The sequence below is a fragment of the Mustela nivalis genome (assembly GCF_964662115.1).
Source record: "Mustela nivalis genome assembly, chromosome: 7".
Taxonomy (NCBI): domain Eukaryota; kingdom Metazoa; phylum Chordata; class Mammalia; order Carnivora; family Mustelidae; genus Mustela; species Mustela nivalis.
In genome coordinates this window covers 95,990,214-96,012,502 of record NC_139026.1, presented here as the reverse complement: position 1 = coordinate 96,012,502, position 22,289 = coordinate 95,990,214, and the positions used below count along the sequence as shown (strand labels likewise).

General features: G+C 43.0%; 1 protein-coding gene across 50 annotated transcripts in view; it reads left to right on the top strand.

The window, feature by feature from the left end:
* Window positions 1-22,289, top strand: part of R3HDM2 (R3H domain containing 2) — a 164,875-nt gene that overhangs the window by 126,984 nt on the left and 15,602 nt on the right. For 19 of the 50 annotated variants that reach the window (XM_082741889.1, XM_082741921.1, XM_082741887.1 and 16 more), the window contains 11 exons: window positions 1,990-2,076; window positions 2,833-2,959; window positions 3,855-3,933; window positions 4,588-4,647; window positions 5,207-5,347; window positions 5,763-5,871; window positions 8,597-8,692; window positions 11,589-11,620; window positions 11,719-11,772; window positions 15,915-16,147; window positions 18,272-18,447. In XM_082741889.1, coding sequence (XP_082598015.1) covers window positions 1,990-2,076; window positions 2,833-2,959; window positions 3,855-3,933; window positions 4,588-4,647; window positions 5,207-5,347; window positions 5,763-5,871; window positions 8,597-8,692; window positions 11,589-11,620; window positions 11,719-11,772; window positions 15,915-16,147; window positions 18,272-18,447 — 1,194 coding nt within the window. The remainder of the gene's footprint in view (window positions 1-1,989; window positions 2,077-2,832; window positions 2,960-3,854; window positions 3,934-4,587; window positions 4,648-5,206; window positions 5,348-5,762; window positions 5,872-8,596; window positions 8,693-11,588; window positions 11,621-11,718; window positions 11,773-15,914; window positions 16,148-18,271; window positions 18,448-22,289) is intronic. The other 31 variants (XM_082741902.1, XM_082741903.1, XM_082741900.1 and 28 more) reach the window with 3 other exon arrangements.

Below are 22,289 nucleotides of genomic sequence, written 5' to 3'. Positions count from 1 at the left end.
TACACACACACATTTCATGTTAGAAAGTTTGGCTGTATTTTTCTGTTACCTCTAATTCGGTCACAGTCTGTTTCTGATATCCAGCCAGAGCCTCTCACAAAGCCTGAGCAAATTGGTACTGGTTCTGCTGTAAAGCTAGTTTCTCTGTTCACTTTTGGTTTCTCTAGGAGTACTATGTGAGTGTTATCTTTTCTGCCAACATTTTTTCCCCATTTATCCTTTAGGAATTTATCCTTTATAAATCCTGCCCCATTAGTAGAAATGACTCAACACTTTTGGACATCCTAAAAATAAAACCTTTTTTGGTGGTGGTGGGGTTACTTTTTAAGTTGGGGCAGGAAGGAGGAGGAGGATTTTGTTTTTAATCATTTTATGATAAAATTAGCACATCACGGATTTTTTTTTTTAAGATTTTATTTATTTATTCAACAGACAGAGATCACAAGTAGGCAGAGAGGCAGGCAGAGAGAGTGGAGAGAGGAGGAAACAGGCTCCCTGCTGAGCAGAGAGCCCGACACGGGGCTCGATCCCAGGACCCTGGGATCATGACCTGAGCCAAAAGCAGAGGCTTTAACCCACTGAGCCACCCAGGCGCCCCTTTCACGAATTATTTTAAGCAGTGTTATCAGAGAGGACTATATGTGTCAGTATGTGATGGTTTTTTAAATTTTAGTTGGGAGAACAGTAAAATATTAAACCTTTCTTGCATTGAGAATAGTTATCACCAGAGTAATTATTAAGTGTATCTACCTATTCCCCCCCAAAAGACAATGGCAGAATTTGGGAGTGGCTCAGCCAGTAGGTAGCCTGGGTTTGAAGGAGAACACAACATCAGATAAATGAACTCTGTGTCTTGCCTGACATGGCCTAGTCCTCAGTGATGGGCTTGATGTTAAAGTTCACATCAGAGGGTGTTCACCTCTACTTCACTTCCACCTATACTTTTTGAGATAAATAAGACAGTTATTGTGTCCATTTTATAGATGAGGAAAGTTGGGTTTATAGAGATGGAGTGAACTTGACAGAATATTCACTAGTAAGTGGCAGGGCTCCACAGGAAGTCAGTTCTTCAGACTTGCAAGTTCTCTTCACTGTGCTGCACAACCAGGAACACATTCCATGTTTTGTGCTGTTGTATTCATGGAAAATCTAGATTTTGTTATAAGAACTCTTAGTAAATGTTTATAGGTAGGTTTCTATCATTTTTGGCTTTGGGGATCCCTAGGAGAGCAATGATTTATAAAGTGAATTTCAGATTTTTTTGGTATTCTCCAGCCAGCAAAAGTAAACCAGCTTCTTAATTAGCTTGGTTTACTTTTACCATTAGCTTCTTAATCACATTAAATCCCCAATGTTGGGAGGTTTTCTTTCTCTTTACTCTTTTTTTAGACGATTCTTTCCATACTCTTGCCGCCTCGGGTTTAGAGTCATTTAGCATTTATCGTCTGCTGTGCTCTAGGCACTATTTATGATATGTTTGTTTATGTACTTTATGTCACCTAATTCTCACAAGTCATCATTAAGTGTTTTTATCCCTGTTTTATTGAGGAAAAACAGAGACCTAGAGAGGCCAAGTAATTTGCTCAGGGTCTCTCATAGCTCATAAGTGCAAAAGCAGGAGTTGAAGCAGGGACTTCTGGCTCTTAAATCCAGTGTCTACTAAGCTCTTCAACTGTGTATTTTCAGTAAACTTCTGAGTCTGAAATTGGAGCATAAGTTAGAGAAAGGGGTGAGAGCTAAGTGAAGTGCTTTTCATATCATCTGTTCAAAGTAGCCATTTTGTTTTTATAAGTTTATTAATGGGAGTAGGGAAATTATCTTTGAAGTAAATCAGGAACTGGTGAGTAAGTCCACTTTGGGCAAAAAAAAAAGAACAACACAAAAACCCTACTTAATGGAAGCAGCAACTAACAGAGGCAAAGAGGATACCCTTCATTCCACGAAAAGCAGCTTTCTGAATGTCCATATATATATTTGGGCTTTTTTCAGTCTAATTCCAAGCTGAAGTTGGTGCGCAGCCTAGCAGTGTGTGAGGAGTCCTCTGCCCCATTTGCTGATGGACCACTAGAAACCCAGGTAGGTCCTTTATCAGAGTAGTGTAACTTTTTTTTTTTTTAAGATTTTATTTATTTATTTGTCAGGGATAGAGGGAGAGAGAGCGAGCGAGCACAGGCAGACAGAGAGGCAGGCAGAGGCAGAGGGAGAAGCAGGCTCCTTGCCGAGCAAAGAGCCCAATGTGGGACTCAATCCCAGGACGCTGGGGTCATGACCTGAGCCGAAGGCAGCTGCTCAACCAACTGAGCCACCCAGGCGTCCCAGAGTAGTGTAATTTTTGAGATTGGCAGTTGTTTGGTAAACTGTAGCGTAACAACCACAGCATCAACAGTAGGCTTGGAAATCGGTAGAAGGAACTTCAAAGCAAGTGGTTGCTGTAAAGCAGGGCATGGCTGCAAGCATGAAGTACAGGTCTTCACACCTGGACCACCCGGGATGAGGCAGACAAGAAGATCCCAGGGCTGCATCTTGTTTTCCCACCCACACTTTCCCTCTGGCAGTTAGACCCATTTCCATCTAGTTCCTGTGCCAAGAACAGCCAGTGTAACTTGAGCTCTCCATTTGGTGGTTGTGATTGTTGGCAGAAAAGGCTTGGCCTTCTACCCTTTTGGAAGAACCCAAGCTTAAACAATTGAATTAATAAAATACTCTCTTCTGTAAGAGAATGCTGCCACCCAAGATTTCCCTTCTTTGAGATTTCAAGGGAGAGTCAAGTCCTGTGGGAGAATTAAAATCCTTTTTCCCTTTTGATTGTATTCCTCTTTCCCCTTAATCAAGGATATAATTCAGTTGCATATCAGCTGCCCCTCTGACAAGGAGGAAGAAAAATCCACGAAGGATGTCTCTGAAAAGGAAGACAAGGACAAAAACAAAGAAAAGGTCCCAAGGAAGATGCTTTCTAGGGGTGAGAACTCTTGCCACCCCTCATGTCCTAGGGTCTGGCTCTGCGGTGCCCTTTCCTTCCCTCTTGGAGCCTGACACCCACTAACCTTACTGGCTCAGCAGTTCCTAGTGTTCTGTTGACTTCATGGTTGCTTGGTGGGGAGGGGGTGCTTAACTAGGTTACTTTCCTTGCTGCTTTAGTTAACCCTGCCTTAGGGGCTCACTTGCTGCAGAAAGCTACTCCGTTAACACTGGCACTACCTATAAGAGGACATTGTAGTTAATTCCGATTTTATTTCTCCTCTGGAATAAGTAGTGACATGAATCACCACTAGTAACAGATCCTCCATATATCATTTATATTTTGGTTTTGGGATGCTTGGAGTGATTTTTTTTTAAAAATCAGATTTGCACTAATTATTAAGCTCTCTTTGGTTTTAAACTCTTGAGCTGGTAGCAAAAGACCTGGTCCATAAAAATTATAGTTGACAGGAAAAAGGCAACCTTGGGATTAAGATTTTATAAATAAATTGTAAATAATCAATATTTGAACCTGTTTGCTGAGATTCTGGAAAATTCAGCTCTGGTTGCTCTTACCTGGAATTTATTTTCCTTAACTTGAATAAAATCTGCTTTGTTTTGGTTGGGACATTCAGCAAATACTTAATTATGGTAAGGTAGCGTCTCAGTGTAATACTGATGCAGCACTCTGACCCAGATTCTACCTTCCATCATTGTCATGGGGAATCTGGCAGGGGGAAGGGACCTGGCAAATCAAGCGTCATTCTGGTTTTTAAGCTAAAACCCCTAAAGTTTGATTTTACTTTGCTGTGATCCCTCCTGATTGGGTTGTGGGATTAGATTTCACGTAAGGCAGTTTCATTTATTTTAAATTTCTTTTGTTGTGATGGTTCTAGATTCCAGCCAAGAATATACAGACTCCACTGGAATAGACCTACATGAATTTCTTGTAAATACACTGAAAAAGAACCCAAGGTAAAAACATTATTTGATGGAAGGGGGACAGTAGGGTCCAGCCAGGATACTGAAAAGGACAAGTAGCTTTTCAGGATTTTTCCATTAGTCAGATCTATGCTATTGACCCTCCACCACCTTTCCCTCTAGTGTAGTTTTATATTCTGTGAGGGATCCAGAATACCCTTGTGTTGAGGTGTCTTCTTTCAGAAGAGCTGAGAAAAATCTGTGGAAGGAGAATGCAAAAACAAAAAATGTGAAGTCTTGGGAGAACTATTTAAAAGCAAGAAGGAAAAATAATTGATACATACATATGCTAAATCATAATTGTTTTAAAATTGTATAAATAACAAGATGGAATGTAGACTACTGATTAGATTTATTTTAAGTATAAAGTATGTGTTTAAATGAATATGGCTGCCAACAGAGAGGTTTCTGATAAGGAAAACAAAGTATTGATTAGGAGGATCTGCAAAATGTATACTTAATTGTTTTTCTCTTTTTAAAGTAGTGTAAGACAGGCCAGTGAGGCTCAGCAGCCTCTGTGTTTTTGTCCACTGTTGGGGTTTGGATCTGTCCCTCCCTCCAGCTTCTGTAGGGTGCAGGTTTCAATGCTTTTAATGTCTATGGGAGGGCTGCTTTTTGTTTTGTTTTGTTTTAATCTTTTTTAAACAGGGACAGAATGATGCTGCTAAAATTAGAACAGGAGATTCTGGAATTTATTAATGACAACAAGTAAGTTACTTGAATGAAATACACATTTAGAGGTGGGAGGGGGCACTGAAAAGAAATTCAGGTACAATTTTAGGATATTCCTCTTAAATCTTTCCCTTAAAGTTTGAATTTTGAAGTAATTACTCACTGGGAACCAAAAGGAGTTGAGGAGAAATAATAAGAATGTATTAAAAAGTACATGTGACCAAGTGAGTTTTAAGTTATTGCACAGACTTCAGTTGAAAAGAATTAATATCTTTTCAGCAGCTACCCTTGTCCCATATTTAGTTATTCTTAAATTTCTCCCTTTTTTCCTTGTAGAGTATCATCCAGGTGGGGGAGACCTGGAGCTTAAGGAATAATCTTAAATGAGGGTAGTAGATCAAAGGAATATACAAAATGCTATAGAAAAAGAAGCTGAGAGAACCTTTTTGGTTCTCATTTGAGTAAGGATCTATCTTCCTTATAATATGTCTGTTTCTCCTAAGAAATTCTCCACTTTAGACACAAGAAAAGTTACAATTGGCTATTACTGCTACTGTTTATCCTTATTTCACTTTTTCCCCTGGTTTCCCTTCAGTAACCAGTTCAAGAAGTTCCCTCAGATGACCTCATATCACCGGATGCTATTACACCGGGTAGCTGCCTATTTTGGGATGGACCACAATGTTGATCAAACTGGAAAAGCTGTCATCATCAACAAAACCAGTAACACAAGAATGTAAGGGAAGAAACCACAAATTGGGAAACTTCCCTGGAATAGTCTATGGGGAGAAGAGGAAGGTGTAGGACCAATATATTCCTTTCTGGGGAGGAGATAGTATGGAAGTTACGTGATCAATTCCTATGCTTCGTGAGGACTTGGAGATAGATTCCGGAGGCAGTGATGTTTTGTGAAGACTGGCGCCTGGCCTCTCTTCACCTTTACTGATGGTACAGGTATAACTTTAGGAGAAGACAACTTATTTATATGTATAAAGAATAGGCCTTGAAGATTTCTTTGTGACGTTTTGGATGCCTGACTCCAGTAACTTACTGAAGGGACTGCAGGATATAAGAATGCTTTATTATGAGGCCTGCTTCCTAACAAAAGCATCTCTTACCTTACTTCCTTCTACATTCTCCCCCAATCCCAGCCCCGAACAGAGATTCTCAGAACACATAAAGGATGAGAAGAATACAGAATTTCAACAGAGATTCATTCTCAAGAGAGATGACGCCAGTATGGACCGAGATGATAACCAGGTGAAGAATGGAAAGGGGTTGGGCCTGTATGGAGAGATTGCAGTAAGAGAAACTGGGAGGGGAGAAGAATTTTTGTGGGATAAAACTCTAAAACATATTAGTGTGGAAAAATGTATTGAGTTATGCTGAGTTGGCTTTGGCTTAATGTTGAGGACTGACTACACTTGTTGAGCTGAATGCCGCCCTCTTAGCCCCAGAGAGACATGGTGCTGAGTTTTGCTGGGTTTTCTCATTTGGCCTAGAACTCCCTGGTTCTGCCACTGACTTCTAACTCTATGTCATTTTGGGACAAATCAAGGTCCCTCCCTGCTTCAGCCTTGATTCAGCTGATGGCTTCATTCTTTTTTTCTTGAATGGTTAGGAATTTCTTTGGGAACCACCAAAAGCTACTTTATCCCACTTCTGTCTTATCCTAGCTCAGGGCTAGCCTTGGACTGGCAAAGTTGTGATGTAATATACCCACCTATAAAGATGTTTCTGATCCCTTTCTGCAAACTCCTTATTCTTTTCCCAACTCCTTCCACCAAGGTGAGTGAGTTAATTTGACATTTGATGCTGGGAGTCTCAGGCAGTATCCCCTTTTTAATCCGTTCCTGTGGGAATAAGAAGTGAACAGTCTGTCCCATTCCTTCACTCATGGGCCTGGCTGTTGCCCTGACTTCTAGCCTGCCCTTCAGATAGTAAGTTTTCGTTTGGGGATTAGTTTTCTCAGCCACGTACAGGGTTTAGATCCAGCCTGCTCTGCTTGACCTCCAAAGGAGGTTAGGTGGAGAACCAGGATTAAGGTTTGAAGAACGTGGTTGAGTAGAGCCAATATTAGTCTTGCTAATTAATGATAACTGTAATAATATCTTACCTCTAGAGTCAAAATTCATTTTCTTGGGATATTGTATGGTCTTGAGACCAGGACTTTTCCTGCTTGCTACTTGAGTATTTGAGGGAGTCCTTTTGAGAAAAATGCCATTATCTTTTGTGGACAAACACACTGGGTCTGATTGAAAAGAATGAAACATACAAAAAGACAAAATTTAAAAAACAAGAAAGAGCCTTTCCATCCTGATGCCCTTCTCTCCATTTTCCCAGAACCCTTTTTCTGTGGATCAGGAATTATTCAGGCCTAGAGACACATTGGGGCAAAGTGGAATCTGTCCATATTATGAACTTTCCATCTCTCAGCTTCAGGCTTGATCCATAGTAGGGGAGCCTTTATGCATTTTCTGTCTATGATATTAATAATAAATACAATGATTGTTACTTCTGTTGAGTGTTTTCCCTGAACTAGACTCTGTTCTAGGCACATTATGTACATTATCTCTTTGAATCGTCTCTACAACCCAGTGTAGGTGGGGTTATTAGCTCCACTTTAAATATAAGAAAGCTGAGGCTAAGAGTGTTAAGTTACTTGCCTGAAATAACTTTACACAGAATGGAGAGCTGAGATTCTAGCCGGGACCTCAAAGCACATAATGCTCTTTCTACTCTGTCGCTGGTTCACCAGTGTTAGGGGCCCCTGAGGTCCTACATCTTATTGGAGTGGGATTTATAAATGGACTGTTTAGTAGGATTTAGGTTCTTAAGGCTAGTGAGAATTAAATCTCGTCAAAAGTTTATACTCCTGAAGTTATGCCAACCTCTGGTGACGATCAGGAAGATCAGCCTAGAGTAGCAGCCTCCTTGGTTGCTTCATCTGAAGCTTTCAGAGACTCTGGATTGAAGGTCAGAATCTTTCATACCTGATGACATTCATTTGATGGGCTGTCTCTCTCAGAGCATCTTGCCTTCAAGAGCAGTATGGAAAAAGACACTGTGTACACCCTACCTGGGACAGTGCTCACAACTCACAGTCCAGGAGAGGAAAAACAATGTTGGAGAACTGGGCGGTAGGCTAGCCAGAGGTGGTGATTTGCCCAGCCCTCCCTCTTCACCTCTCTGTATTTTTCAGAGAATTTAAGGCTCTCTATCCTGCAGTTCCTTCTTTTCCCTTTCTGTCACTCTCTCTCTCTCTCTCTCCTCCTTCCACCATACCTTATTTGTCTCTTCCTTTTTCTGTCCATCCTTCTTTCTGTTCTGTTCTCCTTTTCTTTCTCTTCTCTTTGTGTTGCTATGTTCTCTTTTCTATTTCTGTAGTTTCTATCTCTTTCCCTCCCTCCAGTGGCTGTAGTTAAGTTGAGAAAAAGTGCTTAAGCTTTTAGGTTAGCTTCACTTCGATTTAATTCCCAGGGTCCTCTTCGCTGAGCTGAGTGTGACTTGGGTCTTCAGGCCATGGCATTAGTGAGTAAAGAAAGGATAATATCAGGTGCTAGTTCTGTAAAACTCTTCTCTAAATACTTGTTTCTTCTCCCTCTCTAGTTTCCTCCTATCCCTTTCTTTCCCTCCAAAGCAATGTTGTTTATTCCCTGGGCTTTTCTCTTGATCCTTAGGATCTCAATACTATAAGGAAGTAACCCAGTCCTTATAAATAGTTGTTGTTCTTGTCACTCTGGGTGGGGATGGGGAAATGAAGAGACTCCAATCATCCAGAAAACCTGATCTCCCAAACTGCATGGTCAGATGTACCCAGTGAAACCTGTCCGACACTGGAAATTTTATTTCTTTTTTTTTTTTTTTTTTTTTCTATTTTTTTGATGGCAACTATAAACTCTCCCGGTTTCTCTTCCTTGCTGGTGTGCAGTGAGCTTGCAGTACGAGGAGAACTTAACTAGCTTAATTCTGCTCATCGATCTAGATCAGAGTTCCATTGCAGGATGGAAGGAGGAGCAAGTCAATAGAAGAGAGAGAGGAGGAATATCAAAGGGTCCGAGAGAGAATATTTGCCCGAGAGGTAAGTGTAGTTTCTGAGAGTTGTCAGCCCATAGCTTTTAGCTCTTAATCTTTGGAACTGTGATTGGAATGAACCCTCCATAAATGTTTTGTTGTTGTCTTTTTTTTTTAACCAACATCAGCCAGCCCCAATTTGTCTCTCATATTAAATGTGGCTTACTGGGAAACTGCAGATTTTTATATGTATTATTTTAATACATTTTGCTGTATGGCAAACAAAGAGCACAAATGGAATGGCTGAATTTGGTAGGTATGATTAGACTGAAAATAGAAATGGTTTTAGCAGGGCTTATGGAAGGGCCCTGACTCTGGCCTGTCAGTCCCTTTTCCCACTTACCCTTTTTCACTTCCATTATTCATTTTAGGCATCTTTGCTTTTAGGTGGAAGACTTAGTGTCCACACAGCCTATATACATCCATCTTGTTTGGCCAGCCTCGTTTTTAGGATATGTTGGTGGTTGTTAGAGCACAGGTCTGCCATCCATTCTCTGAGATCCACATTCCACATGCACAGAGGGTACCACTTACTATTCCCTCCAGTCTCTATCTGAATAGGAAGTCTCTTTCTTCCTATATTTCCTACCTCGTTTCTTAGAGTAGGATGGACTTATGGGCCAAAAGGCAACATGATCATTTTAGGCAACTTTATTCTTAAGAATTGTGGGCCATATTAAATATACTTGGTACCCCTGTATTTGGTGGCCTTTGCCTATAAGACTAAAGAGAAGTATTTCAGAAATTCAGGAAAGACTGTAGATAAGCAAGAGAGGAACAGATCTTCAGAAAAACGTAGGGGATCTGGATAATAGCACTATCTTAAAGTAAAATTAGCAAACAAAGTAGAAAGAGCCAGCCTCCCTTTGTAGTCAAAAGATGGCCAGTTCTAATCAGTATACTTTGATTAACACTACTCTCCTCTCATTTCCCCACTCTCCCCTCCATCAGCAAGACAGAAAATACATTTATCTTTCCATCATCACCTAGCTCAGAGAAATATTATCTCTGACTTCAAGAAAATTGAACTCCTCTATGAACTTGTTCTGTTGTCTCAGGAGACCCAAATGTTCCAAGGATACTCATGGGGACAGATGCACAACAAATCTGGCCCAAAGTCCAAGGAAAAGGAATCATCTTACCTTCTGTTATATGGACTTCAATTCTGAGTCAGAAAAAGAAAAAGTCCATCCTCCAAATTATCCAGTCATAGCCCAAAGAGGGTTCTTTACCTTTACCTGCAAACCATTTGTGTGGAATGAGAGGAGAGAGGTCACTTGTACATGGCTGTGGCCGGCAATGACCTTGAGCTGTAGATGAGCAGGTTGGTGGATAATAACAAAGATTTACATACTGCTTACTATCTTTCAGACACTATTCTTAGTATTTTGCATAAATTAATTTATTTAATCCTCACATTAGGTCTATGAGGTAGGTTGCATTGTTTTCCTCGTTTTATAAATGAGGGACTGAGGCATAGAAAGGTTAAGTCACCTTAGATAACACCTCTAGTTAGTGAATGGGTTGTTATATGAACTCAAGCAAAGCAGTCTGGCTCCAGAGACCATATCCTTGACCCCTAAAGTAAACCACCTCGCCATAGCTTGCTCTACTCTGGGATCTTTAGATTAGGAAGTACCAGTGTCATCCTGGCATAGCCATCTGTGATGTGCTGCTCTGCTTCACTGAGACATGGTAAATGACTGTCCCACTATGCCAACCATTATTAGTAGAGCCCTGGACACTGAAAGCATAAGTAACTTTTAATAAGGTATTGTGGCTAACGAGGACCAACACTGGAACATACCTGTGTACAGCTGTGCAGCTGTAATAAAATCACATTCGCTCTTCTCTCCTTTTTTCTCCTGATTGCTCGTCTCTCCAGCCTCTACTCATATATTTATTCTTTGTTAAATTCTTGTGGATTTACCACTTTTCATTTCAGCACTTCCTAACTCTTGCTGTGTTAGAGGCTTCAGGAATCTCAGAAGGTCTAGACAAGGAAATGTGGCCAAAGCCCACCAAAATCCTGAGATTCCTATGTGGAGAGGAGCCTGGCCAGTCAGAGGGAGCTGGTGAAGGGTAGAGCTGTAGGTTGGGTCGGGCGGGAGGAAGAGGCAGGCCAACAAGAAAGGGAAGTGGCAAGAAGGGTGTTTGGATGGAAATGCTGCCACCGCAGCCTTCTCTGGAGCCTGAGCTGCCCCTTATAGGCTCTGCTCCGTGTGGAGCCCACTCTGCTCAGCAGTGGGACACTCTTGGTGCCTTTTCCTAAGGCTTGGGAGTGCATCACAGTGCTCACTTCACTCAGCTCAGTGGCTTTGTCAGGAAATGATCCCCCAAATGTTTCGGGCTTTTAATTCTTTCATTTTTTTTAGGCTCCGAAAAATACCTGCTTCCCCAATTCCTTATTCTCCTTGGGTCTCAGGTCAGGTCAGAATGTCTTTCATTTTGGCCAGTGTGGAGGATAGAAACAGAATAGTCGTGGAGGATGACTTCCAAAAAAACTAAATTTCTTTCTCTTGTCTCCCTTTGCCTTTCCCTTGTTCGTACTCTCTACCAATTATTATGCTCAGCTTACCTCTAGAGAGAATAAATTTAGAACTAAAAAGGAAATAATAGCTTAAAACTTTCCTCTTCCTTTTTTCCATACTCCCACGTTTATCAGCGTCTCTTTTTAAGCACTCTGTGGGAAGGCTAAAAACACTGAATGCTCTTTCCCACTAAAGGTGAGAAGTCAGATTGGGTGTGTGGGTGTGGGTCATCCTATCCCTGCTCCCTCTCTCCCTGTTGGGGGGTGAGCTTGGTTTGAGGACCTCGGGTATTCATAGCATCACGGACACCCTTTTCGGTTATGCCATGCTGTTTTCTTATAAGTTATTTTCCGTTTTCTCCCCTTCACCTAGACTGGCCAGAACGGATATCTAAATGACATCAGGTTAGTACCACTTAGCATGTTCCCTGCTTCTCATTGAGCTTTGTCAGTGAGGTTAATATAATCCTGTAATGATGCTTTTCTTTGATGTTAACCAACAGACTCTCCAAAGAAGCCTTTTCTTCTAGCTCTCACAAGAGAAGGCAGATTTTTAGGTACCTCTGTGTGATCTATATCTCTCCTTGTTTTTGTTTTGTTTCGTTTTGGTTTTTTTTTTTTTTGTTTTTTTTTTTTTTTGTTTTTGTTTTGCTGTAATCTTTTCAGCGGAGTGAGTTTGCTCCATGCATGGCTGCTTGTGGAATAATTCAATTTGTGGTTTTTGCAACGTTGGATATTTTTCCCCATTAAAAAAGAAATGGCTCCTGCTCAATGACTTTATTTTTATTGTTGCTGATTTCATTTTAAGTCGTGGATAGGTGGTGAAGGGGACCAGATAGGTGTGTCTGGGATAGGTACTGCTCCTTTCCAAAAGTTTGCTGGAATTGGGCATTTGGGGAAGATTTTAACATACATTTATATTAAGGTAAAAGAATGGGTGTCTTCTGGCTACCTTTTCTGAATCTATGAAAGATGTGAAAAGCTTATCCCTGACCCAGCATAGGGAATGTTTTATAGCTTTAAGAAAGAATAGGACGTGCACACACACATATAAAAACACAGACATCTCTGTCTATGTAGTTTTCTCTTTGGGACAATGTAATCTGTAAGGTGGCCTCAGAAAAAGACTTTTCTGTCTTAGCATGGACATATAGCACATCTTTTTTATGGCTGTTCATGATTTGCTGTTAACATTGTTGAAAGCTGCTGTATTAACTTCTTCAGGCCTAATAGTCTCCATGTTCCACAAAGCGGTCATGAGACTCTCCCTTCCATTTGATTTTCTCAGTCCCCCTCCAGAGGATTACTGAAGGCAGTGAGAGAAGCACTTCATTAGGACCCTGTCTGGCACCAACTCATTTTAGATACGTTCTTCCCATTTTACTAATAGAAAAACTATGGAGAAGAGAAAACCTGAGCACTCAATAGTAGGATTCGGGTCCAATCCTTTCTGAAGGGCTTATGGGATTTTCAATCCTAAGCTTGATAGGAACTAATTAACTCAAATTAGTAAGAGCTCTCTTTCCCAGTATCTCAGTTGTCTCTCCCCCCTTGTCCTTTCTAAAGCTAGTGAAACCACATAGAAATTTGGGTTGTAAGATTTCTCATTCTTGGAAAGGGGCATTATCTCCTCTTCCATATCTGAACTCTTCTAGACCATCCCACCCTGAAATCCGTCTGAAAGCCCTTAGGCAGTGAGGACTCTGCCTTTTTCATGATAGTTGAGGTGGAGTTCCCCTTTAAAAAAAAATTCCCTGTTCTCTATTGTATACTTCAAGATCATAAATCATCCTAGAATCCTGTAATAAACAGTTTTAAACTAACTTCTCTGCATATGCTAATGCACAGGCTTTCCTGTTGCCAGAGTATACTGTATACTCTGTATCCTTCATATCTCTCAGCATCCTGATTTGGTAAACTGGTTTACATGTAAGAAAACGAAAACAGAGAAATTAAGTAGCTAGCCCAAGTTGACATGGCTGTTAGTGGCAAAACTGGGACTGACTCTCTGGTGTTCTTTCACTGTACACCAGACCAGACCAGCTCTCTATAAACGTCACCCTTCCTCTCTGAGTAGTGTTCCATTCAGAGCCCTAATTCGCGTACACTGATAGAAGCGATGCCCACTAGTGTTATGGAGCATCAGATTACATCCAGCTGTGCAGGTAACAGCTCTAAAGATCCAGTGAGCAGGTGCAGCCCTCTCCTACCCAGACCTTTTAAGCTGCTGCTTTCCATAGTAAGTGTTGGCTCAAGATCTAAGTCATCTAAAATGCAGTACCATGGACCCTCAAGGGGGCAACTTCTTCTGTTTTGGTACTAGTCCAGAATCCTAGTGATGAGAAGCTGGTCTTCTCTAACTGCTTTTTCTTTTCTTCCCAAATGTTTGAAACAAATACTGTTACACCACATTCCATCATCCACTCTGGCAATTACTAGGGCAACTTCCCAGTTCTTTGGAAGATTCTGCTCCATTGACAAATAAGCCATTACTGGCATTTATTGTCACTTCTTACACAGGCCAGCCTACCCACTCCCCAGAACCAATAAACTGAACTTTTCACCAGCATAAATCTACTTGTGAGAGCTAAGTCAGCTTTGACTTTATAGGAGTTTAAAGTGTGAATATCTCTGTCCCGCACCCCCTTCTCTCCAACACACATACATACCCCAGTCCAGTGCTTAGAACTGAGTCTGGGTGCTTTCCCTGGTTGCCATATGGTTTAGTAAAGTGGAAAGACATGGCTAGAGATTAGGTTTAGTTGTAGTGCAGAAAATTGATCTCTTTCCTGGCCAAGACTCAACTTAGATTCTCTAACTCTTGGAGGTTTAGTGTGCTAACTACGGTTAGATCGTCAGACTAACCACATTTTCAACATTTGGCCCTCACTGTCTTGGGGGAATTTGTGGAGTACAGAAGCGCTGCCACTTTGGCTCAAGCTTCCCAGGGTGTTTGGTTTAAAGTTGACTCATTCACTGTTTACCTCCAGTAGAAAGACAAAGTAAATGGCAGAATTGTCCTAATAGATAGTGCTGTGTCTGATTTAGGTATAAAAGTCCATTAGGACTTGTCTTGTAAAATTCAGGTTCTAACACCTAATGAGCAGCTCCATTCATTGCCACTGCTCTGTCCCCTGCCCCAGCGACAAACACATCTTTATCGAGTTCTCTCAGTAGACTTGCCTTTGGCTATTGAGTCAGAGCTCAGGGCTCTCACTTCAGGTCTGGTTCTGTTTCTGGAGAGTCCCTGATTTTCATTTCTTTCTTTGTTTCCCATTCCACTTTTGACATTTCCAAGAGAAAGGGATAAGGTTTTAGGGAGACAGAAATATTTTCCAGTTCTCTTACCTATATAAAGAGGGAAGCAGTGAGGTTATATATACATCTGCTTGGGATTCCAAGAAGAATTGGCATGTCCCTAACCAGCTGTGCCAGTTTGTTTTTCAGCCCACCATGTTTGGCTTGACTAAAAACTAAAATAGTGACCCTAGCTTTTATTTTGCCCATTTTTCCCTACAGTAACCTTAGGAGCAGATATCCTCCAATAAAGAAAGGTATTTATTTAATATTACCCTCATGGGAAAACTACCTTTCTTTTTTAGAATAACTCTGAGCCTTTTATCTTTGAAGCTAAAGGGATTGGGATAGGGTTTTCTCTTTGCTTTAGGCAGGATGGTGGTGAAAGGGAGGGAGCCCAAGCTACTATGATTTTTGCTCACCTGCATCCCAGTGTATATATCAAAATCTTTGTAATTGTTGTCATTTAGTTTCTTTAGGTCAGTAGTTGTTGGTTGTGGAAGATATGAAAGGAAAATTCCTGGTTCTTGTTTGTTGATTAAGAAGCTGTAAGGGCTCAATAAGACTTAACGGGTTTTAGGTCAACCCCATCTATCTTAAGTACAAGTGTTTATATTCATAGGCAGTAATGATGACATCAGGATAACCCCGATGTTTCCAGAGCAAAATAAGAGAGAAGTCCCTTGTGGGTCCCAAGGGCATATTTGCTTGATCATGTTGAACACTTTAGCCCTTAGAGACCCTGGAACCAGTTGTTCCCAGATACCGATGCAGAATTTCCACAAACAGGTTGGATCAATTTCAGACTGTCAGACTGAGTTTTCCAGAGGGCCCCGTTAATCTGTTGTACTCCTCTTCCCACCTCTGGAAAAGTGGTACCTCCATTGGCTTTGACACATGTTATGTAGAAGACCTTTTATATTTATCCATGTCTTGGCTACCCCTGCCTTCTAGCAATAGTAACTTCTAGGAGTCCTTTTGTTTTAAGAACTCCTAGAAGGGAAAAATAAAAAAAGAAGAACAACTCCTAGAAAGAGACGATACCCCTCTGCTCCTACTATCTCCTGCATGTGTGGGATCCCTGCGGGGGCAGGGGAAAAGACTACAGCCAATCTCAGCATCATGTATATGGTTTCCTGTCCACCTCTGGTCTGATGTATTGAATTAGTTGCCAGTGCACTGTCTTCCAGATTTGCCTCTGTGTTCTTTGTTACTGTACTGGATCTTGTTCTGTCTGCTCCCGGCAAGTCTTGGTGGCCAGCCAACTAACAAGAAATCAGTGTCCATCCTCCTCCCAGCACTCACCCCTTCTTTGTTATTGAAAGAATAGAAATGAACTCTCTCCTAGCTCTTCTGCCGAAGTGGTAGGTGGGGGGTGCTCTGACCACTGTGGTCTCTGCAGGGGGAACCGTGAGGGGCTGAGCCGAACCTCAAGCAGCCGCCAAAGCAGCACAGACAGCGAACTCAAATCCCTGGAGCCACGGCCTTGGAGCAGCACAGACTCCGATGGCTCTGTCCGGAGTATGCGGCCCCCTGTCACCAAAGCCAGCAGCTTCAGTGGAATCTCTATCCTCACCCGAGGGGACAGCATCGGGAGCAGTAAAGGTGGCAGTGCAGGAAGGATCTCCAGGCCAGGTAGTACTGCTTCTGTCCTTCAGTGTCATGATCATCACTTCTTCTTCTCCTCGGCAAAACGTCACTGATGTTTACTTTTAAAGTAAACTGATGTTTACTTTTAAAACCCCTGTCCCAATATAGTGTCATGGAAAACTAACACAGTCAGATGAGGAGAAATTTGATTTCTTGGATCCATTGTTCTTTTGAGTCCCCTTTCTGATTTTCTTTCAGACTTTCTTCCCTAATTGGAAACGAACAAACAAAAGATTGGGATTTAATTATTTTATCTTCTTTCCGACCAAGGTTAGGCATCCCTATCAGCCCAAGTTCAAGTTACATACTAAGATGAGACTGATGTGCTTTCATTCTGTTTTTATAGAGGGGTGTTTCATTCTGAGTTTATAGAGGGGTGGTAGAGCAGAGAAACCCTTGGCGTCCAGCTGTTTATAATCAGTTGGTAGCGGCCAGTAAGCCAGAACTGCATGCTTTGGCTGCTTTTCTGGAGCCCAGCCACTGTGGAGGAGCCTGTGTTCTCCATGCCAGCCTTGGAGCCACCCTCCAGCTCTCCTGACGTGCTATGTAAGCTTCTCCACCTATTCCTGTTGTGCTCTTAGCAGGGGGTGTTTAGCTCTTTATACCCAGTGGGCCTGTTTCACCCTCCTCCCACCTCTAAAGAATTCTTGCCTCTCATTCCAGAAGTTCTATAGTCTTGTCCTCAGAAGACCTCAGTAGTCGTGAAGATTTTGCCTCTGTTAGGTCTCTGCTGTCCTTCTCTGTTACCTCCTCTCTAACTCCACTGCCTCTGCCTTTATCTGGGCTTTGTCTTCTTTGGTTCATTATGACACTAGCCCCCAAGCTGGTTTCCCTGCTCCATCCTCAGCCCTTTTTAGCACCAGTTTTTAAGTTCAAAATATAGATCTAATCATGGCAGTCCTCCCTTTAAAAATGTCCGTGTTTCTGCATCCCCTGCATAATAAAAACCAGATGACTTAATGCAGCATTTTTTCCTGACCCCAGTTTGCTACTTTGGCCTTACTTCGGGATATCCGTCTTCCTCTTGCCCTCTAGCCATTGGCTGGATATGGTATTAGCTTCATCCCCTCTTGGTCTGAGAAGCCTTCTCCTCACCCTTCAAATCCATTTCTCGGGGCCCCTGGGTGGCTCAGTGGGTTAAAGCCTCTGCCTTGCCTCAGGTCATGATCCCAGGGTCCTGGGGTCGAGCCCTGCATGGGGCTCTCTGCTCAGCAGGGAGCCTGCTTCCTCCTCTCTCTCTGCCTGCCTCTCCGCCTACTTGTGATCTCTGCCTGTCAAATAAATAAAGTCTTTAAAAATAATAATAAAAAAATAAAAACAAATCCATTTCTCTTTCCACTTCCTCCTTAAGTGAATTACTGCTTCTTCAACCTTGCGGCCATCCAACTTTGTTCGTATCACAGATGCATCCCTTATCCTTATCAGATTGTAATCATTGTGTGTGTGTCCAGCTCCTGTCGGAAGATCCTGTGCTGCTTAAGGGCAAGGACTGTGTTCTCTTCACCTTTGTGCTCTCAGTTCATTGTACAATGCCCAACACATAGCCGATAGTCAGTAAAAGTATTTTATGTGAATGCGTGGCTTGGAGAGGCTGAAAATGGGGAGAATAGTTGGGTGACAGTTGTGCTTATGTGTGTACACAGGCGAGTGCTTGGAGAGGCAAGGGTGCCTTCTCAGCAACTTTTATGAAATGCAACAAGTTGAAAAGAAATCAGAGAGAAGATAAGTCTATCAAGGGATCAGGAATCTGCACCTTCCCAGGAAGCAGACATTCATGTTTTCAACTGTCTAGTCATGATGGACAGATTCTAGCCCCCTCAGGGGAGGTGCCTTGGCAGCCTCACATTTCGTTCAGTTCTGAAATCCAACATCGATGGGCAAGGTATTTACTGTCCCTGGGGAGGAGAAACCTGCTAAGATGAGGACTGCCATCAGCAGGGCAGCTGAAATGCATCAGTGCTCATGAGCGGATCTTCCCAAGACAGTGGGGGAATGGACAGAAGGGAAGTGAGGAAAAGCAGCAGGGAAGGAGTAGAACCCTGCCTCTCCAAGGATGGCATGATCACGGCTGGTGCTTACAACTCTTGGTGGGTCTCCTCTTTGCCTTAGGTATGGCACTAGGTGCCCCAGAAGTGTGCAGCCCAGTCACCTCATCCCAGCCTGTCCGGGGCCTTCTCCCTTGTACTGCCCAGCAGCAGCCGCAGCAGCCGCCACAGCCGCAGCTTCCTGCTCTCCCACCCACGCCTCAGCAACAACCACCCTTGAATAATCACATGATCTCACAGGTGAGTCACCAAGCAGTGCCAGAGCCCCCTCCCCTCTGATCCTAGAAGTACAGTTGTGTGTTTTGTGCTGTGGGTGGCAGGAAAGATCTGTTGGACACCTGCCACTCCCTCCACTGTGTCTTGTTTGTTAGTTGTCGGGAGAGAGGAGTGAGGGCAGGGGTTTGGCCCAGGTGCTTTTAGAGTCAGTCTGGGAGCTTTTTGCTTCCTGTTTCTTCCTCTTGCTGAGAACTACCAGTGGGATCTTTTACCCCATTCCACATTTCTGCTGTACCGCATCTCCCTCTGTGTCCTGTGTAATTAGCAAGGTGATTTTGTTCACTGTGTCCACAGATGGAGCTTGAAGAGATCACAGCTCCCACCATAACTGACTGAATGTGTTCATGGGACTGTTGAGCCCTAAACACGTATTTATGAGTCGGGGTTTGAAGAAAGGAAATATACTCAGGACTCCTGCCATACATATGCTGTGAGGCTCAGAACTCCCCCAAATTGTCTTTGTTTCCCCTGTCATGAAAGAGCTCTTTCTCCTTCTGTTGATGGACTAATAGAGATTGATTCCAAGTAGGATTTGAGTGAAGTTTTGTTTCCATGGAGATCATGCAAGTCATCGGCATCAGAATCAGTCCCTATTCTAGACTGGAACGTTCATGTTCTGGTTTAAGTCTCCTTAATACTCTGAGGAGAGCTGCACTAAGGGCTTCACTTTCACTCTTCTCCCTGTGAGTAGAGCTTCCCGGGAGTGGAGCCCATCCTGTGTCCTAGCGTATCTCTGGTGGCACTGTCTACTAGTGGGAAGCCCATGTCTGCACTCCGCTGCTACAGTGTTTCTCATTTCAGCTCCCAGGCTCCCTCACCTCCGTGCTCACTTAGTCCCGCTTGGCCTCACATCTGTCTCTTCCATAGGTAAAGCAAGCAAATCACAGACACTCATTTCCCAAAAACTGGAAAATAGACTGGAAGGAGCCCAGGATGGCCCAGTAGTACCGCATTCTGATATTGTGATGATCTGGGAACCCTGCTTTGTATCTTAATGTAACCCACATGCAGATCATCCCGGGCCTTTCTCTTGGTCCCTAAATCATTTTCTCTGTAGTCCTGACTACCATTCTTGCTCTACCACCATCTACCTCATTAAGTCCCATTCTTACCAGCTTACCTTCCTCCATACTGAAGTGTGCTGTGTGTGTGCTTCCCTGACAGGTCTTCATTCAGACCTGGAAGTGGGTGCGCCTCTCTCTGGCTATCTCCTACTGCATTTCTGTGTGTGTGTGTCTCTTGTCTAAGGTTGTAATATTTGCATTTTCTGAAATGTTGTAGTTTAATACAGCCTTGCTCCCTTTTCTCCTTCTTTTGGTCTTCATCTGCCGCCTCCTTCCACCCATATGTAGAAACAGACAACAAAAGAGGGAGGAGATTAAAGAGACTAGAGAATAACCATTTGGGGCTGAAAGAACTTTAGAGTGTCTAGGTGACTGGCCCTAAATCCCAAACTTTAACTTATTCTGGCCCTGCTTTTGGATCATGAGGGCCAATGGGTCAGTCATGGGTATTGACTGGTCTCCTGCAGGATGTCCAGTAGTAGTAAGGACCTGAAGGTTGGAGACAGAGGAGCATTATTTGTTTTTTTTGTTTTTTTTTTTTAAAGACTTTATTTATTTATTTATTTGACAGAGATAGATCACAAGTAGGCAGAGAGGCAGGCAGAGAGAGAGAGAGGAGGAAGCAGGCTCCCTGCTGAGCAGAGAACCCGATGCGGGACTCGATCCCAGGACCCTGAGATCATGACCTGAGCCGAAGGCAGCGGCTTAACCCACTGAGCCACCCAGGCGCCCCAGGGGAGCATTATTTGTTACAGAGATTCTGTTCCCTCAGAAATTTGTAGCAAGAGGCATTTGCACCAGGCCTTTGCACAGTGCTGGCTGAACTATGCTAAACTTTCCATTCTTGGCAGGCTTCTGCTGTCAGAACAGACCTCCCTGTCATGTGTCAGTAGAACACATGAAACCAAGCAGTGAGGCCGAGTATTAAAGGACCAGTGGCTACCTTTTGCCTTCTTCACCTAAGGTGGCGCGGGACCTCTTGAGGAAGAGTCCTCTGGGAGTCTAGTCAGGCAGCCAGGAGCCAGTGATCTAACCCAGAATTCACCAGCAGGTGGCAGTCTTAGCCCTCAGGGCCAATCTTTGGCTTCCCCATGGTTTTTTTGGAAGGTCCCTAGACCTGGAGTTTGAGATTCTCTGAGAATCTGTAGCTCTGTAGCTGAGGATAGTGGTGGAAAAACTTAAAAATACCACTACCCTTTCTCAGTCAGAAGAGGCCTAAGAGAAGAGCATCATTTCTTCCTTTTTTCTTTTTTTTAAACTCAGAACTCACAAATGTGAAAAAACAGGCAGCTATACCTACGGCCACCTCTCTGCCCCCAGAGGATATGAGGCCTGAAGCACAATAGATCCTCTCCTGAGAGAAAGAAGAGGATTAGGGTAATAGAAAATGGGCTTAAAAGCCACCAGCAAAAGTAGCTCATGCTGAGCAGCCTGTTATATTTGAAAAGGCTCTGACTTACAGGCATGAGAGATGCTGGGAAAGCTGGGAGTCTATCACAGGGCCTGCAGCATCTCCCCCAGGTCACACAGTGGATTCTCAGTAGCTTTTTCCTAACCAAGATGATTTAGATTTTATTAATCCAGGTAACAGGAGCATTCTCTATTTTGGAGGTCTTCTAATTCCTGGATTCTGCCTCCAGAACTATTAGTCCCCTTTGTGAAATAGTCTCCCCTGAGGTATATGTCAGGAGAGGTATATTGATACCTTGGGCCCCCATACTTCTAAATTTGAAAGGAGGGTAGAGAATCATACAAACAAAAAAATGTTTGTATAATAATATTTAACTTCTTCCTTCACCTGCTCCCTACTGTTAGAGTGGACTGGAAAGAATACATGTCGGGCCAGACTAGGTTACCATCCACCTCTGCTGCATTAGCTGTGTGATCCTGGATGTGTGATTAAATTCCTCCGAGCCTTACTATCTTAACTGTAGATACAAGTTATCACATCTGCCTATGGATTATTATGAGTCTGTAATGATACTACGTATGTAAATGAAACTGTATATAAAGGTTACTTCCCCCACCCCTTCCTAGCCTCTCTCCTTTCTCCCACCCCATCTTCCACCAAGGGCTAAGGCTGGAGAACTGATTCTCCAGGAGAGGTGATTGAAATGGCTGGAGGGGAAGAAGAGAAAGAAAAAAGAACTTCCCATTAGTTGGTTTAGAACACATCATGTTCCTCATAAACAAATCTTCCTGCTTGAGGCTAGTGAAGGGACTGAAGCAACAAAATCTACAGTAAAGCTATTTATATTTTATTCCAAATCCCTCCCCGTTTTCTTACCCGGGCATTTTTCATACTGCCCTCACAGCCTAGAGGAGCAAAGAACAATGGCAGAGCAGGAGGAAGTAGCTGGAACCAGGCATGAACTGGCTGTTTTTTCCTTCCCTGCCCTTGGGAGGGACAGGATCCCTTGTGAATGAGCACTTCCTCTTGGAGTGCTGTGGTGTGAAATCAGGGGCTTGGCTGGGAAAGCTGAACCAGACCTTGGATAACCTCTCCTACAGAAGCAGGAATCCCTTCTCAAGTGGGCATTCAAGGAGGGTTAGGATCATGCTCCCCAGGAATCGTGTGTTCAGAAAAAGTGCTTTGGGAAAAGCACAAAAGATTGCTCACAACAGCTGCAGAGTTCTGAGCAGCTAACGGGGTGCAGCATGCCCTGCCACGGGTGTCTCCAGAAGGAGAGATTGCTTGTTTGCCAGAGATGCCAAAGCCGTCAGCTATCCTGGGCTTGCTCT